The sequence below is a fragment of the Nerophis lumbriciformis genome, linkage group LG23 (genome assembly GCF_033978685.3).
Source record: "Nerophis lumbriciformis linkage group LG23, RoL_Nlum_v2.1, whole genome shotgun sequence".
NCBI classification, from domain to species: Eukaryota; Metazoa; Chordata; class Actinopteri; order Syngnathiformes; family Syngnathidae; genus Nerophis; species Nerophis lumbriciformis.
Genome location: NC_084570.2, coordinates 35,039,161 through 35,058,416, shown reverse-complemented (window position 1 = coordinate 35,058,416; position 19,256 = coordinate 35,039,161). Strand labels below are relative to the sequence as shown.

Below are 19,256 nucleotides of genomic sequence, written 5' to 3'. Positions count from 1 at the left end.
GCTTTGGAAATCATTTGTACCCCTTTCAGAGATCACATTTAGTTGCCCTTAAACATCCTCATGTTGCACAATGAAATGTAAACATAGGATGAAGTGTGCATTCCTGTAACTTTCTCTAGTAACAGCATTCCATGATTAATATCAATAAATTAACATTAATAATAAATGACAGTAGATTAAGCACACGTATGACTGAGGAGTCATAGTGTAACTTTGTGTGGTGTTTGAGTTGTCCAACTTTTTGTGTGGCCATAAACGCACCAGTGTCTTAGTGCTATGCCTGTTGTAGACAGATGACAAGTTGATTTTGGCCTGGTTTGTACGGCAGAAAATGGCTAGTTTTTCGAGATAGAAGTTTTTTACTCATGTTTTTGGTGTGGTTATGGCCGAATATAAACAGTTTTGCTCAATAAAGTGATCGATAAAATTCCTGTCCTCGAAGCATCTCGATAGACGTTACAATAATTGAACGCAGTTGAACGGTGTTGACGAACACCGTTAGGGCCGCTTGTTGTCACTGTCACTCAGAGTTGCATTGCAAAATTATACAGAATAAATGTCTTTATTTTGTTTAGAATTCACATGGGTTTGATTTGGTGCGCGGCATATATTTGCTGTGCGCAGAAGACGCTTGAGCAGTGCGCAATTGCACAGGCGCGCACTTTAGAGGGAACGTTGCTCGCACGGCTGCGCTAGCATCACAGCTAACGTTAGCCATGCTGCTACGTCTCTGCTCCGCGAAGGCGTATACGTATGTGACGTATGACGTGACAGTATGTGACGTGTGTAAGAAGGTGCACTTGCTGTCTGTGAGAAAGAGAGACAGGAAAGAGTGAGAAGAGTATGTAGTGTAATGCCTGCAGCTAAAAGCAACTGCGTGAGAACGTATACTCCAATATCACGATATAGTCATTTTCTATATCGCACAGAGACAGCTGACATTTTTACCGGTAACTTTTAATTCACATGGCCGTCTTAACGGTTAGGGCACAGACCTGTGGATGTGTTGAAGGTGTGCTGGAAAATGCGGAACGGAAATTAGGGCGCGGCAGAAAAGTGGAATGTATTATTTAAATCGGTGTGTTGGAAAACACGGACCACAATTTTTTTTAAACTGGATCTGGATCGGCATTTTCCCATGCCTTGCCGATACGCATTTTTTGGCAAATATCGGCGGCCGATCCGATCCAAATATCGGATCGGGACAACCCTAGTGCCAGTATGCTGTTTTTTTTCTTCAATAAAACACTGGAAAGGATATAAATGTAGTTTGTGTCTTTTATCCGATTATTATACGATTAATCGAAGTAATAATCAACAGAATAATCGATTATCAAATTAATCGTTATATAATATATATATATATATATATATATATATATATATATATGTATATATATATGTATATATATATATGTGTGTGTGTTAGAGATGCGCGGATAGGCAATTATTTCATCCGCAACCGCATCAGAAAGTCGTCAACCATCCGCCATCCACCCGATGTAACATTTGATCAGAACCGCACCCGCCCGCACCCTCCCGTTGTTATATATCTAATATAGACGATGCAAGGCATTAGTGAGGTTATAAAGCTGTTGCCTGTTAAAGAAAGGAGACTGAGCCAATGCAGCACAGACATTCGTGTGCCACGCTGTCACGACCCAGACGCACACCAGTGCGCAATCATATGGGAGCCGCACAAGCGCGTCTCGCTGCCGGCGACGGCCGGGTATGGGCCCGACGCTCCAGCGCCATCCATTTTCAGGGCTAGTTGATTCGGCAGGTGGGTTGTTACACACTCCTTAGCGGGTTCCGACTTCCATGGCCACCGTCCTGCTGTCTATATCAACCAGGGTGAGCCCCACCCCTTTCGTGAGCGCACTGCGCGCGGAGTGACCCCTGTTACGCACCCCCGGCAACAGGGGTGGCGGGCAGGTAAGCTGCGCGGGCGGAGCGCGCGGAGTGACCCCTGTTACGAACCCCCGGCCACGGGGGTGGCGGGCAGGTAAGCTGCTTACCTGCTGCGCGTGACGCCGGCCGCGGCGAAGGCGGACGAGGCGGGGTGTCGGTGCGGTGGGCGCGGTGGTGACCCTGGACGTGCGTCGGGCCCTTCTCGCGGATCGCCTCAGCTACGGCTCCCGGTGGGGCCCTCTCGGGGGAAGGGGCCTCGGTCCCGGACCCCGGCGAGGCGTCCCTTCTCCGCTCCGTAAAAGTGTCCATCTCTTTTCTTTTCTTTTTCTTCTGTTGTGGCATATGCAGCAGGTGCCTGCTCGTTTTTCGTATGTGGGTAACAACATTTAACTATGTCATACCTGCCAACTTTTGAAATCAGAAAAACCTAGTAGCCAGGGTCCAAGGGCCGCAGGCCCCGGTAGGTCCAGGACAAAGTCCTGGTGGGGGGTTCAGGGCTTCGCCCCCCCGACGCAAAATGATTGATTGCATTCAGACAGGTTAAAATGTTGCTAAAACCATCACTTTTCTATCAGTCTCAGTGACTTTTCAAAACAAAAATATTACAGCAAAAATCATATGGGTTGATTGACATGTTTATTCTGTAAGCTAACTTCAATAGTTTGAAATTATTTTGACAAGACTTCAATTTGTTAATTGAAAGTATAAACAGTATAAACACTTTTTACAGTAAACAAATGGTAAAACAGTACTAAACAATTCCATAAAAAAAAAAATTGGTGTCATTATTAACTTTCTGTCCAAGCTTGTATAATCTACTGCCTTGTTCAATTGTAAAAAATATTCTGTGCCTAAAATTCACATTTCTATCACAATTATCATACTGTAAACATGGTAAGCTAACTTCATTAAAATTAATAGTCCTGTCAATAGCATGGAATTACAATTCAAATGTAGTTTTTTTGTAAGCCTTTCAAAAGAATTCAAAATATGAAAAATGAATGAAAATTAATTTAAGCCATCAGACACTTGAAAAGTGGCACATCACATCTCTAATGTAATCATTTTAACTTTTCAACAGAAATAGCACTGCAAAAATATTAAGGACATACTTCTGTATTTTGGTAGTTATGCTGTCAACATTTAACAAGATTTCTTCAACTTGGACTTGAAAGCATAAATAGTATAAACACTTTTAACAGTATAACAGTACTAAACAATTCCAATAGATAACATTGGTGTCATTACCTTTTTGTGGCTAAAATCCAAATTTATTCTATCAGATTGATCATACTGCAAAAATGATATGGTAACTTTATGATAAGTTTACTTGAAGTGGCATAAAACACTGAAAGTGATTGTTCCTATAACCCCTTTGTTTCAAATGTTTGTTCCACTTGTGGCAGTCGGGCACCAGCATACCGTCTTTGACAACTTGAAGTGGCATAAAACACTGAAAGTGATTGTTCCTATAACCCCTTTGTTTTAAATGTTTTATGCCACTTCAAGTTGTCAAAGACGTGCTGTGAAATACAGCCGACAGGATTGCGCACCAAACACGAAGCAAGGTGCAGGAGAACAAAGGACTTCTTTCATTTAAGGTTTGTGATAAACCATCAAACTCATTCGTTAAAAGGACTCTATAGTAATATAAAGTGAGTTTTTCTGGACATTATCATGCAAGACAAGTTTATTTTTGGGACCGCGATCACCGCGTAATGATTTTTAAAGGTTGCATTACAAACATTTAACTGTCCCATGTGATCAGCCAGTGCGATTGGAAGTCCATGCTCAATTATTGCCTCCGTAAATAAAACTTCGGCATTTATCACATCCAAAGAATCTGTTTGGGCGACGAAAAACGTTGAAAGTTTTCCACTTGTATCGCTAGCAACGGCATTAGACTTGTGTTTTTTTGTCCCAACGTGGTCTTTTACATCGCTAATTCCTCCGTGTCCGATTGAAAAATCTTGTCTGCACAAGGTGCAATTCGCGTAGTTTTCACCCTTTTTTTTTTTAATTAATGAAAAACCGTATTTTGTATCACTGCAACCGTAACCCGGAATAGGTTGATGAAAACCGTACTAATTACGGGAAAACCGGAGTAGTTGGCAGGTATGCTATGAATATATATTTCCGAATTGGTTTAACTGCCACCCGCCTGAATCTATTTAAAATCTAATTTTTTTTTGTTTCAACCGCCCGACCCGACCCGCGGATAAAATCTAATTTTTTTAAATTTCATCCGCCCGATCCGCGGATAATCCGCGAACTCCGCGGTTGTGCCCGCAAACCGCGCATCTCTAGTGTGTGTATATGTATATGTATATATATATATATATATATATATATATATATATATATATATATATATATATATATATATATATATATACAGGACTGTCTCAGAAAATTAGAATATTGTGATGAAGTTATTTATTTTCTGTAATGCAATTAAAAAAACAAAAATGTCATACATTCTGGATTCATTACACATGAACTGAAATATTGCAAGCCTTTTATTATTTTAATATTGCTGATTATGGTATACAGCAGTGATCCTCAACAGGCGGACCGCGGTCCATGTCCGGACCCAGCGACGTGTCCGTCCGGACCCAGCACGAATTATAGTAAAAAAAAAAATGTTTTAATTTTTTATTTTTTATTATTATAATTATAATTATTATAAAAAATATAATAATTGTATTTATCTTTGAGTTATCGCTAGCGCAAGTCAACATTCTTTGTTGTTTTTAGTCAAATATCTCCACGTTTCATTTACACTTCTCCGTGTCTCACTCACTCCGTCTCTCTCTCTCTCTCTCTCTCTCTCTCTCTCTCTCTCTCTCTCTCTCTCTCTCTCTCTCTCTCTCAGAGAGAGAAAGAGAGAGAGACGGAGTGAGAGCGAGAGAACGCCACTCTGATTGGCTGATTCCGGGGGTTGTCCTCTCTATCACAACGACGCGCTGATAGGCTGTTACCACCTGGGTCATACACATGTGCAGAGTGCATGGAACCTTTCGCTGCAGGCACACAGTTGTCTCGTATCGCTACTTCGCTAACTGTTCACTCGTCAGTCACTGAATGTGAATCAAATCACAATGGCATGCGCCAAGTTGGCTCAGGCTGGTAAAAGAAAGGTGGACAGGGAAAACCGACGTTTCAAGGAAGAATGGACAGAGCAATATGTTTTCATCCTACCTACTGCAAGTACCAGACCAATGTGTCTAATATGCAACAGTACTGTTGCTCTGGTGAAAAGTGAAAATCTGAAACGTCACTATCTGAAAGAGCACCGCGAATTTGAAGAGACATTTCCTCATGATTCAGAGCTAAGAAAAAAAGAAATAATGAGGCTGAAAAAGTCATATGAAACATCAAGCAAGATTTTTGTTAAATCTATGACACAGCAACAAATAGCAACAGAGTGCTCACTCAGAGTGGCATGGAAGAAGAGAAGCCATTCTCTGATGCAGAAATAATTAAAGAATGCTTGACTGAAGTGATGGGTGCCATGTTTGAAGGCAAAGAAAAGGAGGAAATGACAGCTAAAATAAATCAAATCCCACTCTCTGATGCCACAGCTACCAGACGTACTGAAATACTGGCTGGTGATTTGTCCAAGCAGCTTTGTGATGGAATAAAAAACGCAGAATGCATATCCTTAGCAGTGGATGAGTGCACTGACACCACTGACAATGCTCAGTTGTTGGTGTTTGTGAGGTATTATGATGAGGAAAAGGGGGAGTTTATTGAAGATGTTTTGGGCCTGGCAAACCTCAGTAGACAAACAAGGGGAGAAGACATCTATAAAGCAATATCAGAAATGCTGAATGAAAAAGGGATAGATCTGAAGAAAGTTGTGTCCATTTCTACTGATGGAGCTCCAGCCATGTTGGGGAGAGAGAAGGGACTGGTTCCGCGTCTGAGAGAACACCACCCTGGCCTGATATATTATCACTGCATAATCCACCAGTCTGTCCTTTGTGCGAGTCTTGGAGAAGTGTACTCTGAAATCATGACAACAATGATGAAACTCATAAACTTCTTGAGAGCATCATCTGCACTGCAGCACCGCTTGCTGCGCACATTCCTAACAGAGGTAGATGCTGCTTTTGATGATTTGCTCGTGCACAACAACGTCAGATGGCTGAGCAAAGGCAGGGTCCTGGAGCGTTTTTGGGCCGTTAGAGAAGAGCTGCAAGTGTTTCTGTCCCAGCAAAATAGCGCAAAAGCAAAACAGTTCCTGGAATTTCTGCAAAATGCTGAATGGAAGCTGTGGCATTTTTGGCTGATATAACCTCCCATCTCAATGACCTAAGTCTCAAGCTACAGGGGAAGAAGAACACAGTGTGTGAGCTGATGTCAGAAGTCCGTTCCTTCCAGAGGAAGCTGGAGGTTTTCAAAAGTGACATACAGGTAACTAATTTGTTATTATTATTTTCTACTACACACTATTTTCTTCCACTTGATAATTCATACCTATTTTTAAGCATTGTTCCTAATATATATTTAAACTGTGTATCTACAGGAGGAACTGCTCCACTTCCCCAAACTTCTGGAACTGACCAAGGGAGAGGGAGATCATCAGTGCCATTTGGAATTCTTGGAAAAACTCATTGCAAATTTCAAGACTCGCTTTGATGGCTTCATTTTGGGAAAATAAGTCCTGCTGTTCATTGAAAACCCATTCCTGATCAGAAATGTGAGTGCGTTCTCTGCAGAAGCAAAACAAGTCTTCCCATGGGCCAGAGCTGCTTCACTGCAGACTGAGCTCATTGACCTCCAAGAAAGTGTCGCACTGAAAGAGGCTCAGTGTGACGCCATCACCTTCTGGTCAAAGCTGGTCATTCCTTCCAAGTTCCCTCTGCTGCATAAGATGGCCTGTCACATCCTCACAATGTTTGGCTCAACATACAGCTGTGAGTCTGCCTTCTCTACAATGAACATTGTGAAGAACAAGTACCGCAGCAGACTGACCAATGAACACCTGGATCAGTGTCTCCGCCTGGCCATCACACCTTTTGTGCCAAAGTTCAAAGTCTTGGCTTCAACCCCAAGAGCGCAATTCTCCCATTGAGCAGCTGTGTTTTACACAATGAGGATGTACTGTACCATAGTTATATTTGCACATGAATGAGGTCTGTTGAGGTCATTTGTTTACCAGGGATAGGAGGGTTGTGTTTAAAAGTATTTATTTTTTGTTAAAACTGAAAGTTTTATTTAAGTTCTTATTTATTTTTGTTTCAAAGAAAATCTTTCATGTATTTTATTGGATATTTATTTTATTTTTGTTAATTTTAAGAAAATGTTAAACTACTACCTACCTCCTGCTACTATATAAGCTTGACCGATAATAAACGGACCCAGCCTGTTTCAAAAAAACATTTGTGGACCTTCAAGATTTGTACTTGAGGACCCCTGGTATACAGTTTAAGAAAACTCAAAAATCCTATCAAAAAATGTGAATATTTCCTCAGACCAAGTAAAACAAAACAAAACAAAACAAAACAAAATCAAACATTTGAAAATGTCAATTAATGCACTCAGTACTTGGTTGGGAATCCTTTTGCACGGATTACTGCATCAATGCGGCGTGGCATGGAGGCAATCAGCCTGTGGCATTGCTGAGGTGTTATGGATGCCCAGGATGCTTCAATAGCGGCCTTTAGCTCATTTGCATTATTGGGTCTGGTGTCTTTCAGCTTCTTCTTCACAATACCCCACAAATTCTCTATGGAGTTCAGGTCAGGGGAGTTGGCAGGCCAATCGAGGACAGACAAATGTTTGATTTTGTTTTGCTGTTATAAATCTTTTTTTTTACTTGGTCTGAGGAAATATTCACATTTTTTGAGATAAGATTTTTGAGTTTTCTTAAGCTGTATGCCATAATCAGCAATATAAAATAATAAAAGGCGTGCAATATTTCAGTTGATGTGTAATGAATCCAGAATGTATGACATTTTGGTTGCATTACAGAAAATAAAGGACTTTATCACAATATTCAAATTTTCTGAGACAGTCCTGTATATGTGTATATATATATATATATATATATATATATATATATATATATATATATATATATATATATATATATTAAGGCTGAAACGACGCGTCGACGTAGTCGACGTCATCGGTTACGTAAATACGTCGACGCCGTTTTTGTGCGTCGGCGCGTCGCATATTTACGTCACACTACTGTCATGGCGGAGCGCAAAGCAGACGATGCGAGCGAGGGGAAAAAAGCACGCCAAAAGTCGTCAAAAGTGTCGGAGTATTTCAATAAACGGCCTAATAATGTTGTTGTATGCACACTGTGTCGAGCGGAAATGGCCTATCATAGCAGCACAACGGCTATGAACGAACATTTGAAAAGAAAACCCCCGACAGCGTTCTTGCCATCACCATCAACAAGTCAATCGTCCGCGTGCGTATACGTTGTCATTATTACACAAAAACATGAATGTGTCATTTGTATCTGCGTTGTAAATTCATAAACTAAAGCACCGTTTGCTCTGAGAGGCGCGTTTGGCGTGCCTGTTCAGTGTTTACAAAGACGCGCTCCTCTTTAACGCTGTGGAGAGGCGGCGGCGGCGAGCGAGCGGCGAGGCGGGGCGGGGCGCACCGGGAGCGACGCCGCAAGAGACAGGGGACGACGAGCGAGCGAGGAAGAGGAGCTGAAAAGCGAGGAAAGAAAGAGAAAAGAGTTGGAAGAGAAAAGACTTTGTGTAAAATTAAAAGATTGTAAACCTGGCAAAGCCGTCTGGCGTTCAGTCTGTCGGTCCTGAAAGAACCCCACGGCACAAGACGTGTCACAAACGCTAACGTTAATTAGTTGTGCAAATACCTTTTACAACATTAACAGTTACATATACTATGTACAAACCAACAATTAACTTTCACTTTAATCATACTATCATTGTTGTGTTATTAAGCAAAATAAGCAATACTTTTACTTTTGTTGAAATGTTTACACTGTACATTTTTTTGTATTGGATGTTTAGCTTTATTTTTGCACATTTTAGCAAATAAGCAATACTTTTACTTTTGTTGAAATGTTTACACTTGTTACAGAATATTTCCGTTTTGCACTTTTTTGTATTGGATGTTTATCTTTATTTTTGCACATTTTAAAGCAAAATAAGCAATACTTTTACTTTTTAAATGCTTATACTATTCCAGAATATTAAGATTTGCACTGGATGTTTACTTTTATATTTGCACATTAAAAAGCAAATAAGCTACTTTTAATTTTGTTAAATGTTAAAAGTTTTAAATGTTTACATTGTTACAGAATATTTTGTCATGTTGTTGTCAATGTTGACTGAGTGGCCATACTTTTTTTTTTGTAAATAAAAGCCATGCCTTTTGAAAAAACTGGCCTACATTTATTTTTTCCTCTTCATTTTAAATTAAAAAAATAATCGGTAAAAGGAAAAATAATCTATAGATTAATCGAAAAAAATAATCTATAGATTAACCGATTAATCGGAAAAATAATCTATAGATTAATCGATAGAAAAATAATCGTTAGCTGCAGCCCTAATATATATATATATATATATATATATATATATATATATAATGTGTGTGTGTGTGTGTATGTATATGTATGTGTGTAAATATATATGTGCGTGTATGTATATATATATATATATATATATATATATATATATATATAAAGGGTGTAACCGTACGTGTATTTGTATTGAACCGTTTCGGTACGGGGGGTTCGGTTCGGAACGGAGGTGCACCGAACGAGTTTCCACACGGACATATTAAGTGGCGCACTGCACGCTGTGTAAACAATGCACACCGAGGCATAACACACGGCATGCTAGCAATAACCGGGCTACCACAAAATGCAAAAAGCCAGAGCTGGAAGACCCTCCTGCCTCGTATCGATCTCCCGTTTGGGAACATTTCGGCTTCGCGGTGCGATACAACAATGGATAACATCGCTTCAACGAAGATAAAGACGAGCGTCGCGCAAACACCGCATTCAAGCAGCCTCTCCTCGGCGAGTCAGGCAGGGCTAAAGCAATAACAAATGCAGTTGGTGTTTTCATAGCAGCAGATTTAAGACTATATTGCATTAAAAACTAGATTTTGACCCACTTCTATGGTGGAAGAACAATGAGCCCATATATCCTCTTACTGCCAAGTTAGCCAGGGACTACCTCGCCATACCTGCTACCTCTGTGCCCAGTGAAAGGGTATTTTCCAGAGCTGGAGACATTTTAACTGCAAGCAGGTCTGCTCTTTCTGCAGACAATGTAGATACATGGATTTTTCTGGCAAAAAACATGAAAATTGAGTGAAAGTCACTAGGGTTAAAGGCTGGGGGGGAAAGAAAAGTTAATCTGAGGCTGAGTTGACTTGAAACTGTTTAATGTTGCACTTTTTGTATGTAGAAGAAAAGTTTTGTCATTTTATTTAATATGAGCAACAACTTGAAGCAGTTTAATGTTGCACTTTATATGGGGAAATGTTGCACTTTATATATAGAAAGGTTTTGTTAAGAAAGCAATTCTGAGCCTCATCTTATTTAGTTTGTATTTTATATATGTTGACTGTATATGTATGTTATTGTTATGCTTAGCATTCATGACTGCCTGCTGTTGCACTGATCAGCCTAGTGGTGGCTCACATCCATCACACACAGAGCTATTTTAAAGCAATGTTAAAAGGATAAAGCCATTGTTTACAAATGTTGGTAAATAAATAAACAGAAAATGTATATTTTGTTGTTTTCTTACCTATTGGTACCTATTGAACCGTGACCTCTAAACTGAGGTACGTACCGAACCGTAATTTTTGTGTACCATTACACCCTTAATAAATATATATATATATATATATATATATATATATATATATATATATATATATATATATATATATATATATATATATATATATATATATATATATATATATATATATGTGTGTGTGTGTGTAATTATGTATGTATATATATGTGTGTTTGTGTGTGTACATATTATATTAATATGGATATACAATTATTACCGTAATTAATATAACTGGATATTATGAGTATGTGAAAGTTGGACTCCTACCTTTTTTACTTCCATGACGAGCTTAAAGTTTTGTAATCAATCAGAAATATCAAGCAGCTAAAATGTACCAAACATGGATAAGTGCGGAGTGTTTTGCATTTTTCCCTTTATACTTTTTAATGGATTTAAAGGGATGTATTTCAGATTTTCTCATGGAAGTTTTTTTTTAATAATATCCACAAATTGTGTTATAGTGTGTTAGGTGTGACTTGGGCTGGGCGATATATCGATACACGCGATATATCGCGGGTTTGTCTCTGTGCGATATAGAAAATGACTATATCGTGATATTCGAGTATACGTTCTCACACAGTTGCTTTTAGCTACTGGCATTACACTACAGTCTCTTCCCACTCCTTCCTGTGTCTCCCTCTCACAGACAGCAAGCGCACCTTCTTACACACGTCACATACTGTCACAACATACGTCACACACGTATACGCCCTCGCGCAGCAAAGAGGTAGCAGAATGGGTAAAGTTAGCTGTGATGCTAGCGGTAATACGAGAGAAAGAAGGTACGAATCTGGTAACAAATGAAGGAATAATTAATTCCCCCAAAAAACAGCAGGGGGTCCATCGTCTGGCGGTGGTTTGGCTTCAAGTGGGAATATGTCGAATAGACAACCGTAATTTGTCAAGTGTGGGGCGAAAGCGTTGTTATAAAAAGTAGCATTACTGCTAATATGTAGCATCATTTGAAAAGTCACCCGCTTGAGAATGAAGAGTGCTTACTCCGCACGTCAACATCTCCGTTCGGTGTCACACCAACAAAATGCAGAGGCAACCATTTCCACATCAACACCGTATGAAAAAAAAACGACATAAGGAAATAACATCCGCCGGAACCTACCACATAGCGAAGGACATACACAGTTTGATTTCCTATTATGCAGCTAATTTTTATTTGACAGTTATTGAAATATCTTGTGTGACATCATGCACAAAAGTGTACTTTATTTGTTTTAAACTATTGTAGTGGCGTTCTGTACAAAAAGTGCACTTTAATTTAGTGTTGTTTTGATTTGTCATCTTGAGGACATCGTGCACAAAAGGGCACTAATAGCTTGTTTTAAAATGTCTCTGACAATCTTGCACTTTCTGTTTTGAAATAATGTTTGTGCCACTGCTTAATAACTGTTTAATAAATACAGTTTTAGTTGTGATTTCCCTCTCTGCGTGAAAGTTTAAAATGAGCATATATTAATGCAGTATGAACAAGAATGTTTTAATGTAGACACATAGAATCATACTGCTGTGATTATATGCATCAAGTGTTCATTCAAGGCTAAGGCAAAATATTGCGATATATATCGTGTATCGCTATATGGCCTAAAAATATTGAGATATTAAAAAAAGGCCATATCGCCCAGCCCTAGGTGTAACCATGTCTGCTGACATTTTGAGTTGTTCGGCAGCCATGCTTTACTGAAAACAAGTTTGCACCGTGCACGCGCGTCACTATATCAAATTAAATCAAATCAAACTTTATTTTTATAGCACTTTTCATGCACAGGCAAGTGGCAAACACAAAGTGATTTACAAAAAAGGCAATAATGGAAGAAGAGAAGAAAACACATACAGCACTATTGATAGTAGCAAAGCAAAAACAAAACATGGCACTGAGGACTTGAGGTAAAACGCCACCTTTGGGGCCTCCACACTGGAGAAGAACTCAAAATAACACCATTTAAAAAAAAATATTTAGTATAAAACATGATAAAATATATGTAAAAATACAAATATTACATCAATAAGTTAATAAAAACATAACATTGAGAGAGTAATGAATGAAAAAACAGATGATCAGTAAAAAGCCTGATTAAAAGTGTGTCTTTAGTCTTTGGCAGGCTGTTCCACAGGTGGGGGCCATAGTGGCTAAATGCTGCCCCACCGTGCGTCTTTGTTCTGGAATTTGGTAAGCTAAAAGGGTTGATACTGTAAAAGCAGGTCAGATAGATAGGAAGGCCCAAGTCCATTTAGACATTTAAACCCTAATAATAGAACTTTAAAATCCACCCTGAAGCAGTTGGGGAGTCAATGCAGCGACTTTAAAACTGGTGTAATGTGCTTCCGCCATCTGATTTTTGTATTAATTGTAGACTTCTGATGTTCTTTTTGGGAAGGCCAGAAAGCATTACAATAGTCTAAAGGACAGGAAATAAAAGCATGCATTAGCACCTCCGTGTTGGCCTGAGAGAGAAACGGGCGGACTCTGTCTAAACTTTTTTTTATATTTTTAATATGTAGGACAAAAGTCAGCTTGGAGTCAAAAATCACGCCCAGATTTTTTATTGGTTTAAATCTTGTAATTTTGGTAAAGGTTTCTCCCTCTGGTCTTCATAGTCTATAACTAAAACCCCTGTTTTGTCCTGCTTGAGCTCTCGGAAATTCACTGCCATCCATGACTTGATGTCCACAATATATTGCGACAGCCAATGAGGCTCTGCTCACCCCTCCTTTCTCTAAAACCCATGGTTGGCTCTGGGACACATGAGTTTGTCTTCCAGGGTTTTATTTACTGAAATACTTTATAAGGCACAGACAGAAATGATTACTGTTACGATGTACTGTATGATTTGTTTTTAAGTCCAAGAATAAAACTTTGGTACCCCCGCTTTAACTGAAACATTTTTTCAGTTTAGGAACTGTGGCTGTAACTCATATGCATACAAATAACAGTCTTTTTTTTTCCTATTCCGAAACAAGACAGTGGAAGACACTCTGCAGAAGACAATCTACAAGTTTCGAAGGTAAGAATGGTGACTTAGCAGTTTTGGTCCGTACAGTCCTAACAATCTGCTCTGGTTTCTTCTCTTAGGAGGAAGCCCGACGAGCGCCACAGTGTTGTTACTGACTCACCTGAATACACGTGTGTTTTGCAGACACTTTTCCAAGACTGCAAGAACTTGCCTGAAAACAAGAAACCTCTGTTGTTTGCCAAAGTTATTACCAATGAGAATATCAGACCTCACAGAATACACAGACCTCGTAATGATGCCAACAAGTCGTCAAGAGGGAACTTCACATATCACAGTGATGCTCCTGAATGGCCGCAGATGCCTATGAAGGATCACGCTTTGAAGCCAGTAACATGTCTTCCAGAGATCAGGGACAGAGAGCTGAAGGAGAGACAAGTCATTAATTGCGATGCTGAGCACAACGAAGCGACCGAGCGACTGCAGAAGCTATCAGGACGGGGTCACTCAAAGCTCCTGATATTTTCAGGCGCACAAGAGGAGGAGGAAATGAAAAACCAAGCTCTCGGCGAGCACTGTCGCAACGTATGTGTCAACTGGTCCCCCTGTTCTCTGGTTATACATCCAGATGCCGCATGGCTGGGAGCCATGCCGCACGGCATGGTTTACGACCCCAAGGAGACTCCCACTTTTGGACTGGTCCACATCTGCTGCTCCAGTCTCCAGAGTTTCATGGCCTGCCCCTTTTTGAGTTTCCAGGACGAAGCGGTGTGCCTGAAACCCTTGAACAACCTCTACTGCAACATCCAAGGAGAGATAATGGTTACGGGCGTTTCGTGGTGCGACCTGGTGGTGTTTGCCAAAGATGACATGCTGGTTCAGAGAATTTACCGGGACGGAGGCAGGATCTAGAGCCTGAAGAAACAGTTGGATGTTTTTTATTCTCAGCACTATCTGCCAAGTATTTCGAAGACCTGAGTACATTTTTCAGTCATTCGTTCAGGATTGTCCTGGTCAAAGTTCTTCAGTTTATCTCAGGTTAATGCTACTGAGATCTGACCAAGCTAAGTCAATGAACATGAACTGATGAAGCCTACTCGGATAAGAGGCAAAACAAACAGTCAAGTTGCGGTCGATTGAAGGCCTTGAGATGACAATGACCTGGATGAAGGAGAATATCCACAGACAGTTCCTCAGGTTACTAACAAAACCGTATATCAGGTGTACAAAGTGTTTCCAGTGATGACTGCATTCAGTCAAATTGAAGGACGCAAGGAAACCACTACGATACATTCCGTACATTGAGGATGCTTAAATCAAACCAACGTACGTCAATATATGCTAAGCTATCTGAACAAAACATCAGCATTAGCGTTGTGGTACAGGGCTCAAAAGGGCGCGTGGTTTCGCAATGCATTGTGGGGGCTGGTCAGCCATTGTTGCTGGACGTAGGCTTTGTTTACATGGTTGTACTCAACCAGCGGTATTGTAAGAGAGAGCAACAAACTGGATTAAAATGGGTCGTACGAAAGAAAAAAAGCTCGGGACTGTACCGAAACAAAGTGGAGCCTGTTCTAAAGGCTCGCCACTTTCAAAAAGAAGTACAGCTGGTGGAATTGATCCGTATGAGCCTGTCTAGTAGACGAGATTCGAGCAAGTCTCAGTTTTTACACGGGACAAACGTTTTGGAATGCCTCACGGCTCACGGACAAAAGAACTTTGGGTGTGTGCAAGACCTCGGAAAGGTTTCAGAGGTAAGTCAACAGGACTTGTCACTGAGTGGTGTCTCCTGGGAAAATGTGTTTCAAACCAAATATATTTATAGTCTGAAGAACACTGTGCATGAATGTGGGAAATATTTAAGTCTTTTCAGTTATTGATCTAAGAATAGGGGTATTTTTCCCAAATACTGTACATTGTTTGTTACCCCCAGCAAGCTAAGTTAACACTAACATCCTACTAAATCAGACCCGTTAAGCTTTTCAATCTGGCCCACCGGACATTCCCAAACATTTTTTTTTTAGATCTTTAAGATGGAAACTGTCGCTGCCATTATGATGTGCAGTGATGTTTTCAAATTACAGTAAGTCTTGAACTATAAAAAGTATTTCAATGGTTGGAATCTGCGCCTTCACATGATATACTAGTTACTATGGTAATCTAAGTCACAGCAGCCACCAAGCAGTGTGGGTGGGGAGCGTTTCCACAGAGTGTTTCCAGAGTGGCCAGTCTGAAATGTGGGTGTCAGGGACAGATGCGGAAGGTGATTTTTACAACAAAGTTCTAAAGCTTAGTGATATATCACATTTATCAGATTGTAGGTGTTTTGTTTTTTTACCCCTTCGCGTTCATATTTCGCTGTGTTTGTTGCATTTTTGTTGCGTTTCGCTTGATTGTAAGATATGTCGATCGAGAGGAGGTGTGACATTCTTATGTTGTCAATATTCAGTGTTGTATCGTTCATAGTTAATATTGCAAATCCCACATTCTTTATTTTCATGTACATTCTGGGTGTCTCATTCAGTAAAAACATTTTTTAATTCCATTCCGTTCTCTGTCATAACAGTTTTAGCATTCAATCAGACATTATTGTGAGGTTTTGTATTAGTGTTCCTTAAAATAGATGTACTGGCCCCCAGACATATTTTTTTCTCTAAATTTGGCCCCCGAGTCAAAATAATTGCCCAGGCCTGTACTAAATGCTATGTGAGCAATAGAATCAAACAGGCTTTGATTCAAATAGTGTCAAAATACAGTGAACACACCAACACGTACCAGGTGGTGGCCTTAAAAGTCATGTTTGATGACTGTGTTTGTTGAATAGACGATGGCTGCCATCCATCGTCTATTTATTAGCTTCATAACCCGACCTCCTTCGGCTTTGCTTTCACGCTGGAAATGAGTAAAATTTCACCAAATCTTTTTTTCCCCTGAAGCGATCATGACCACGATTGTGGCAGCTAATGATGTTTGCCTCATATGTTGAACTTGTTAAAGGCAACACAAATTCAGGTAGAGTCTTGCATTCAGCCATGTAAAGAAGAGATTCAGTCCAGCAAGACCTACAATGCAATGCGTTTCCACTTCACACTTCCAAGCCCTATAGATGACAAAGGAAATGATTGCAATATCTAAGAACTAGGGTTGTCATCAATAACAATTTAACTCATTCACAAAAAATATTGCATCAATCACGCAATGTATTTTGCTCCTTCACCTTCTAACCTTCTAACAAAATAATTGCATTTGTGTGGTCTTTTTTGAATTGATTGACATTTTAACTTAATTGAAATTATGCAAAGGCACAAGACTACTAGCCATACGTGTGATTAATCATGATTAATCCAGATGAGTCGATTGACAGCGCTGCTAATTACATATCTTGACAATAATGAATGTCGCGGGCCAATAAAAAGCGAGCTGCTTATGGTAGTGTTGTCCCAATACTAATACTTTGGTACCGGTACCAAAATGTACTTCGATACTTTTTGGTATTTTTCTTAATAAAGGGGACCACAAAAAATGTCATTATTGTCTTAATTGAAACAAAAAAATCTTAGGGTACATGAAACATATGTTTATTATTGTAATTTAGTCCTTAAATAAAATAGTGAACATACTAGACAACTTGTCTTTTAGTAGTAAGTAAACAAACAAAGACTCCTAATTAGTCTGCTGACGTATGCAGTAACATATTGTGTCATTTATCTACCTATTATTTTGTCTACATTATGAGGGACAAACTGTAAAAAAAATATTATTAATCTACTTGTTCATTTATTGTTAATATCTGCTTATCTTCTCTTTTAACATGTTCTATCTACACTTCTGTTAAAATGTATTAATCACGTATTCTTCTCTTCTTTGATACTTTACATTAGTTTTGGATGATACCACACATTTAGGTATCGAGCCGATACCAAGTAGTTACAGGATCATACATTGGTCATATTCAAAGTCCTCATGTGTCCAGGGACGTATTTACTGAGTTTATAAACATAATATTATTTTTTTTAACAAAAAAAGATTTTGTGATGATAAAAAATATCGATGTAATCATAGTAGTATCGACTAGATACGCTATTGTACGTGGTATCACATTGTGATGCCGGTGAGCTATTGTATCCCTCTACGGTGTGTAGTGAAGCATGTTTAGCTATTCTTCGTCCTGCAGTGATAATGGTACTTGTAAGAAACGTACTTTTTTTGTCGCCATGGAGGCGAGGATTAGTGATTTAGAAGTACCGTATTTTCCGCACCATAAGGCGCCCTGGGTTATAAGCCGCGCCTTCAATGAACGGCATATTTCAAAACTTTGTCCACCTATAAGACGCCCCGTGTTATAAGCCGCATCTAACTGCGCTAAAGGAATGTCAAAAAAACAGTCAGATAGGTCAGTCAAACTTTAATAATATATTAAAAACCAGCGTGATGTGGGCGCGCACGGAGTCGTATATCAACATGGACGGAGCTGCGTGAAAAAAGCCACCCGGCCTCTTCGCGTAAACTTACCTTAACCACTCGCTCATCTTTTCTTCATCCATCCCTTCGAGTTAGCTTTTATGATGACGCCGGCTGGAAAGGTCTCTTTTGGCAAGGTCTTCCTTTTGAATATCACCATGGGTGGAAGTTTCTGGCCATTAGCATGGCAAGCTAGAACCACAGTGAAGGATGACTTCTCATTCCCTGTGGTGCGAATATTCACCATACGTGCTCCCGTTGTATCCACAGTGCGGTTCACAGGAATATCAAAAGTCAGTGGAACCTCGTCCATGTTGATAATGTTCTCTGGCCGGATCTTTTTTTCAGCTATCTTGTTTTTACAATATGCACGGAAAGTAGCCAGCTTTTCTTGAAAGTCTTTAGGCAGTTGCTGTGAAATACCGATAGTAGTCCGTGTGCGGATGGAGAGATTGCGTCTTTTCATGAACCGGATCCCTGTCGCTTAGTAGGAGCCATTTTGTGGTCTTTACAGATGTAAACACACAAAGGAAATGAAACGTACGGTAATATCCGCGCGCTTCTTCTTCTTCTACGCGGGCGGGTGGTTACTTACAGTAGAAGAAGAAGCGCTTCCTGTTCTATGGGGGCGGGTGCTTACCTTGGCGGTTGCTTGCGTAGAAGAAGAAGCACTTCCTCTTCTACGGGGAAAAAAGATGGCGGCTGTTTACCGTAGTTGCGAGACCGAAACTTTATGAAAATGAATCTTAATATTAATCCATATATAAAGCGCACCGGGTTATAAGGCGCACTGTCAGCTTTTGAGAAAATTTGTGGTTTTTAGGTGCGCCTTATAGTGCGGAAAATACGGTAGCTTAAACACTGTGGATGGATGTTAGCCGCTAGCTAGCTAGCCATGTCTTAAAGCACCTCTTCCTGAGGGTGTTTCAGTGTTATAACTTCACCTTTATCTTTACTTTTTACACCAAAATGCGTCCATTCTCCCTTTTCTGTCTACACATTGTGTCTGCTTGTAAGTACTCTGTGTGTGCGTGCTGCCGAACATGCTCTTCTGCTTGTAAAACCAGCAATGTCACCACGTGACGACGCGCCGTCATGCCCGTTT

General features: G+C 39.9%; 1 protein-coding gene across 1 annotated transcript in view; it reads left to right on the top strand.

Annotated features, from left to right (window-relative positions):
* LOC133622631 (uncharacterized) overlaps positions 1–14,602 on the top strand; it is a 34,817-nt gene extending 20,215 nt beyond the window's left edge. The window contains exons 4-5 of the mRNA XM_072915845.1: positions 13,701–13,744; positions 13,813–14,602. Coding sequence (XP_072771946.1) covers positions 13,701–13,744; positions 13,813–14,602 — 834 coding nt within the window. The remainder of the gene's footprint in view (positions 1–13,700; positions 13,745–13,812) is intronic.
* Positions 14,603–19,256: the final 4,654 nt, after the last annotated feature.